This window comes from Anas acuta, chromosome W (assembly GCF_963932015.1).
Source record: "Anas acuta chromosome W, bAnaAcu1.1, whole genome shotgun sequence".
Taxonomy (NCBI): domain Eukaryota; kingdom Metazoa; phylum Chordata; class Aves; order Anseriformes; family Anatidae; genus Anas; species Anas acuta.
In genome coordinates, this window is record NC_089016.1 from 1836521 (window position 1) to 1843472 (window position 6952).

The following is a 6952-nucleotide window of genomic DNA, read 5'->3' on the forward strand; positions in this document are numbered from 1 at the left end:
GGGTCTATAGGGGCTCTATAGGAGCCTATAGGGGGGCTCTAAAGGGCTGCGGGGGTCTATAGGGGCCCTATAGGAGCCTATAGGGGGGCTTCAAAGGGCTGCAGGGGTCTATAGGGGCTCTATAGGAGCCTATAGGGGGGCTCTAAAGGGCTGCGGGGGTCTATAGGGGCCCTATAGGAGCCTATAGGGGGGCTTCAAAGGGCTGCGGGGGTCTATAGGAGCCCTATAGGAGCCTATAGGGGGGCTCTAAAGGGCTGCGGGGGTCTATAGGGGCCCTATAGGAGCCTATAGGGGGGGCTTCAAAGGGCTGCGGGGGTCTATAGGGGCCCTATAGGAGCCTATAGGGGGGGCTTTAAAAGGCTGCGGGGGTCTATAGGGGCCCTATAGGAGCCTATAGGGGGGCTTCAAAGGGCTGCGGGGGTCTATAGGGGCCCTATAGGAGCCTATAGGGGGGCTTTAAAGGGCTGCGGGGGTCTATAGGGGCCCTATAGGAGCCTATAGGGGGGGCTTTAAAAGGCTGCGGGGGTCTATAGGGGCCCTATAGGAGCCTATAGGGGGGCTTCAAAGGGCTGCGGGGGTCTATAGGGGCCCTATAGGAGCCTATAGGGGGGCTTTAAAGGGCTGCGGGGGTCTAGAGGGGCCCTATAGGAGGCTATAGGGGGGCTTCAAAGGGCTGCGGGGGTCTATAGGGGCCCTATAGGAGCCTATAGGGGGGCTTCAAAGGGCTGCGGGGGTCTATAGGGGCCCTATAGGAGCCTATAGGGGGGGCTTTAAAGGGCTGCGGGGGTCTATAGGGGCCCTATAGGAGCCTATAGGGGGGCTTTAAAGGGCTGCGGGGGTCTAGAGGGGCCCTATAGGAGCCTATAGGGGGGGCTTTAAAGGGCTGCGGGGGTCTATAGGAGCCCTATAGGGGCCCATAAGGGATATATAAGGGCCTATAAGAGCCCATAGGGGATATATAAGGGCCTATAGGAACCTATAGAGGATCTGTGAGGCCCTATAGGATCCCATGGGGGCTCTACAGGGCCCTATAGGAACCCAGAGATGATCTATGGAGGCCTGTAGGAGTCCATAGGGGATCTACAAGGCCCTATAGGAGACCTTAGGGGATCTACGAGGCCCTATAGGAGCCCATAGGGGATCTACGAGGCCCTATAGGAACCTACAGAAGATATATGGGGTCCTATAGCAGCCCATAAGATGGTCTAGTGAGGTCCGTAAGGCCGTATAGGATCCATACTGGGTCTGTAGACATCTCCAGTGGGCTATAGGGGTCTGTATAGGGTCAGCAGGGGGTTGTAGGGGATTTTCAGTGAAGCCATAGGTATCTATAAGGGTCTGTAAGAGCTCATGGAGAGTCCATAAAGGCCTGCAGGAGCCGGGGGAGGATCTATAGGGGCGTGTAGGACCTATAGCCATGTGCAAGGGCGTACAGGAGCCCATAAAGGGGGCTGGGGGGGTCTATGGGGGTCTATAGGAGCCCTTATGGGGTCTGTAGAGAGTTCAGACACTTGTAGCAGGGATTGAGGGGGCTGCAGTGGCCCCTAAAGGATCCATAGGGGCCCCCAGGGCACGGGGGGGGGCATCAAGGAGGCTGCCAGGTGCCTCAGGGGGCCCACAGGGCATTTGGGGACAGCTTTGGGGGACCTATAGGGGACCCTGGGGGGGGCGCGGGGTCCCCGGGAGGGTCTGTGGGGCGCAGCAGGTGTCTGTGGGGACGTATAGGGGATGCGGGGACCTATAGGGTGCCTATAGGCCCCCCCGGGCATTTATGGGGCCGGCGGGCGGGCGGACCCTGGCGGCCCCCCGGCGCCTGCGGCGCTGGAATCTGCCCCCGCCCCCGGCCTAATCCCGGTGACACTTTAACCAAAAGAGCCGCTTTTCGCCTTATATAACGGGGCCGGCGGCCGGGGGGACCCCGGGGACGGGGACGTCACCCCACAGAGCCCAGGTACGGCCAGCGAGGGGGCAGGGGACAGGTTGGGGACAGGTTGGGGACATCAGGGAGGAGTTGGGGACAGGTTGGGGACATCGGGAAGGGGTTAGGGACAGGTTGGGGACATTGTGAGGGGATGGGGACAGGTTGGGGACATCCAAGAGGGGTTGGGGACAGGTTGGGGACATCGGGGAGGGGTTGGGGACAGGTTGGGGACACTGCGAGGGGATAGGGACACGTTGGGGATATCGGGGAGGGGGCATGGGACAGGTTGGGGACATCGGGGAGGGAATGGGCGCAGGTTGGGGACATTGGGGAGGGGGCACGGGACATGTTGGGGACATTGGGGAGGGGTTGGGGACATCAAGAAGGGGTTGGGCACAGGTTGGGGACATCAGGGAGGGGATAGGGACACATTGGGGATATCGGGGAGGGGGCATGGGACAGGTTGGGGACATCGGGGAGGGATTGGGGACAGGTTGGGGACACTGCGAGGGGATAGGGACACGTTGGGGATATCGGGGAGGGGGCATGGGACAGGTTGGGGACATCGGGGAGGGAATGGGCGCAGGTTGGGGACATCAGGGAGGGGTTGGGGACATCGGGGAGGGGGCATGGGACAGGCTGGGGACATTTCAGTGGGATGGGGACAGGTTGGGGACATTGGGATGGGGGCATGGGACAGGTTGGGGGCATCGGGGAGGGGTTGGGGACAGGTTGGGGGCATTGGGGAGGGGTTGGGGACAGGTTGGGGACACTGTGAGGGGATAGGGACACGTTGGGGATATCGGGGAGGGGGCATGGGACAGGTTGGGGACATCGGGGAGGGAATGGGCGCAGGTTGGGGACATCAGGGAGGGGTTAGGGACAGGTTGGGGACATCAAGAAGGGGTTAGGGACAGGTTGGGGACATTGTGAGGGGATGGGGACAGGTGGGGGACATCGGGGAGGGGGTGTGGGACAAGCTGGGGACATTTCAGTGGGATGGGGACAGGTTGGGGACATTGGGATGGGGGCATGGGACAGGTTAGGGACATTGGGGAGGGGTTAGGGACAGGTTGGGGGCATCGGGGAGGGGTTGGGGACAGGTTGGGGACATCGGGGAGGGGTTGGGGACAGGTTGGGGACATCCAAGAGGGGACATGGGACAAGTTGGGGACACTGCTGAGGGGTTAGGGACAGGTTGGGGATATTGGGGAGGGGGCATGGGACAGGTTGGGGACATTGGGGAGGGGGCATGGGACATGTTGGGGACATCAGGGAGGGGTTAGGGACAGGTTGGGGACATTGTGAGGGGATGGGGACAGGTTGGGGACATCCAAGAGGGGACATGGGACAAGTTGGGGACACTGCTGAGGGGTTAGGGACAGGTTGGGGACATCGGGGAAGGGGCATGGGACAGGTTGGGGACATTGGGGAGGGGTTGGGGACAGGTTGGGGACATCGGGGAGGGATTGGGGACAGGTTGGGGACACTGCGAGGGGATAGGGACACGTTGGGGATATCGGGGAGGGGGCATGGGACAGGTTGGGGACATCAAGAAGGGGTTAGGGACAGGTTGGGGACATGGTGAGGGGATGGGGACAGGTGGGGGACATCCAAGAGGGGTTGGGGACATCGGGGAGGGGGCGTGGGACAGGTTGGGGACATTTCAATGGGATGGGGACAGGTTGGGGACATTGGGGAGGGAATGGGGGCAGGTTGGGGACATCGAGGAGGGGGCATGGGACAGGTTGGGGACATCAAGGAGGGAATGGGGACAGGTTGGGGACATCGAGGAGGGGTTGGGGACAGGTTGGGGACATCAACAAGGGGTTGGGGACATCAGAGAGGGGTTGGGGACATTGGAACTGGGACGCGGAGGCGCTGTGGGTGTTGAGGAGGGGGTGGTGGCCAGGGGACACTGGGGACATCAGAGGGGACACGGGGATGGCTTTGGGACATTGCGGGGGGGTGGGAGGGGACACGGGGTGCCACAGGACCAGGACCCACAGGGGACATCGGGGAGGGGACAGGGACCCTTCACCCTGGGGACACGGCGGGCGCAGCTGGCCGGATGTCCCCGTCCCCAGGGAGCCGGAGCGGGGACAGGGACAGCAGGGAGGGGACACGGGACCAGGGCAGGCCTGGGGACATCAGGGAGGGGATGGGGACAGCAGGAGGGCTGGGGGGCGGGTGACGCAAGTGGTGACACCGTCCCTGTCCCCGCCTGTGTCACCGGTGGTCACCGTGTCCCCCTGCCATGGCCCTGTAGTCCTCGTGCCTGCCCCGTGTCCCCTCCCCGTGCCACCACAGTCCCTGTCCCCATGCTTTTGTCCCCAACCGTGTGTCCTCAGTCCCCATCCCAGTGTCCCCATGGGTGCTGGTGTCCCCATGGGTCCCCACGTCCACCGGTGTCCCCAATGGGGCTGGTGTCCCCATGTCCCCATGGGTACTGGTGTCCCCCCATGTGTGCTGGTGTCCCCATGTCCCCATGTCCACCGGTGTCCCCAATGGGTGCTGGTGTCCCCACGTCCACCAGTGTCCCCAGTGGGGCTGGTGTCCCCATGTCCCCAGTGGGGCTGGTGTCCCCATGTCCCCGTGGGTACTGGTGTCCCCCCATGGGTGCTGGTGTCCCCATGTCCCCGTGGGTACTGGTGTCCCCCCATGGGTGCTGGTGTCCCTGTGTCCCCAAGTCCACTGGTGTCCCCATACATGATGTTCCCCATGTCCCCACGGGTGCTGCTGTCCCCACGGGTGCCACTGTCCCCGTGTCCCCATGGGTTCTGCTGTCCCCATGTGTCCCCTTTCGTGCTGGTGTCCCCTTTGGTGCTGGTGTCCCCTTTGGTGCTGGTGTCCCCACGGGTGCTGGTGTCCCCCTGTCCACCCGTGTCCCCACGACTGACGCCGTTCCCCATCTCCAGCAGTGTCCCTGTGTCCGGCGGTGTCCCCGTGGGTGCCGGTGTCCCCGCGTCCCCCCCCCACGATGCCATTCGGGGCGGTGCTGGAGCAGGTCGGGGGGCTGGGACGCTTCCAGGTGCTGCAGACGGTGCTGCTGTCGGTGCCCATCCTGCTGATGGCCAGCCACAACCTCCTGCAGAACTTCACCGCCGCCGTCCCCCCGCACCGCTGCCGCGTCCCCAGCGCCACCCCCGCTGCCACCCGTGGGCCCGGTGTCACCCCCGGCCTCCCCAGTGCCACCCCGGGGCCGCCCGCTGCCACCATCAGGCCTCCCGATGGCACCTCGAGGTCCCCCAATGGCACCTTGAGGTCCTCCAACGCCATCCCGAGGTCCCCCGATGGCACCTTGAGGTCCTCCAACGCCATCCCGAGGTCCCCCGATGGTGCCATGGGGTCCCCCGATGGCACCCACCTCCCCAGTGCCACCCACGTCACGCTCGGTGGCACTCCGGATGGCACCCGTGTTCCTCCTGAGGCCACCCTGGGGTCTTCCAATGACACCCTGGGGCCTTCGGAGGCCACCCTGGGGTGGTCCAACAGCACCCTGGGCCCCTCCGAAGCCACCCCGGGGTCCTGCTGGCGCTACGTGGCCTCGGCCCCACCCAACGGCAGCAGCGGCCCCCGGCCCACCGAGCCCTGCCACGACGGCTGGGACTACGACCTCAGCATCTACGTGGCCACCATCGTCAACGAGGTGGGGACAGGGACCGGGGGGCGGGGGGAGGGTGGAGGGGAGGATGTGACCTCCGTCAGCTCCGAGGTGGGGAGGGGGGGACGGGGATGGAGGTGAAGGAAGGGAGAGGGAGAACCCTAGGGGGATGGAGGAGGAACCCTATGGGGTTGGAGGAGGAACCCTATGGGGTGGAGGAGGAACCCTATGGGGTTGGAGGAGGAACCCTATGGGGTGGAGGAGGAACCCTATGGGGATGGAGGAGGAACCCTATGGGGTTGGAGGAGGAACCCTATGGGGTTGGAGGAGGAACCCTATGGGGATGGAGGAGGAAACCCTATGGGGGTGGAGGAGGAACCCTATGGGGATGGAGGAGGAACCCTATGGGGATGATGAGGGTTGGAGATAACAGATGGATGGATGGATGGATGGGAGGAAGGGGGAGGGACATTTTGGGGGAGGAAAGGACCAGACCAACCTCACCCCACCCCTGTCCCCGCAGTGGGACCTGGTCTGCAGCTACCGGCAGCTCCGGCAGATGGCCCAATCCATCTACATGGCTGGGGTCCTGGTGGGAGCCCTGGTCCTGGGGGGCCTCTCGGACAAGTAAGGGCAGCAGCCGACCCCTCCCCGTGCCTCAGTTTCTCCCCGTGGACGTCGGGCAGTGCCACCATTGCCCGGTGGCCCCCGGTGGCACCCGCTGCTTCCCTGTCGCAGGTTCGGGCGCAAGGCCATGCTGATGTGGTCCTACCTGCAGCTGGGGGTGATGGGGACGTGCACGGCCTTCGCCCCCAACTACGCCTCCTACTGCGTCTTCCGCTTCGCCGGGGGCATGGCCCTCTCCGGCTTCGGCCTCAGCATCGCCTGCCTGGGTGAGGGGACGGGGACAGGGTTGGCCGTGGTGGGGACGTCCCGATGGCCATGGGAGGGATGACCCGATGGCCATGGATGGTGACATCCTGATGGACATGGTGGGGACATCCCTAGGGCCATGGATGGGGACATCAACATGACCATGGTGGAGACAACTCAATGGCCATGGATGGGGACAACCTGATGGTCATGGATGGGGACATCAACATGGCCATGTTGGGGACATCCTAGTGGCCATGGTGGCGACACCTCAATGGCCGTAGATGGGGACAACCTGATGGCCAGGGTGGAGACATCCCGATGGCCACGGGAGGGACAACCCAATGGCCATGGATTGGGACAACCTGATGGCCATGGATGGGGACATCAACATGGCCATGTTGGGGACATCCTAGTGGCCATGGTGGAGACACCTCAATGGCCATGGGTGAGGATGTCCAGATGGCCGTGGATGGGGACATCAGCATGGCCATGATGGGGACAACCCAACGGCCAAGAAGGGGGACGTTCCTCCACCTGCTGATGGGACCATC

At 63.9% G+C, this 6952-nt stretch overlaps 1 protein-coding gene across 3 annotated transcripts in view; it reads left to right on the forward strand.

Annotated features, from left to right (window-relative positions):
• The first annotated feature begins 1830 nt into the window (after window positions 1–1830).
• LOC137847200 (solute carrier family 22 member 6-A-like) overlaps window positions 1831–6952 on the forward strand; it is an 8360-nt gene continuing 3238 nt past the window's right edge. Inside the window, exons 1-5 of one of the 3 annotated variants that reach the window (XM_068665483.1) lie at window positions 1831–1951; window positions 4840–5276; window positions 5328–5570; window positions 6049–6152; window positions 6264–6418. In XM_068665483.1, coding sequence (XP_068521584.1) covers window positions 4902–5276; window positions 5328–5570; window positions 6049–6152; window positions 6264–6418 — 877 coding nt within the window. In that variant the 5' untranslated portion in view covers window positions 1831–1951; window positions 4840–4901. Of the gene's footprint in view, window positions 1952–4839; window positions 5571–6048; window positions 6153–6263; window positions 6419–6952 lie in introns of all 3 variants that reach the window. The other 2 variants (XM_068665481.1, XM_068665482.1) reach the window with 2 other exon arrangements.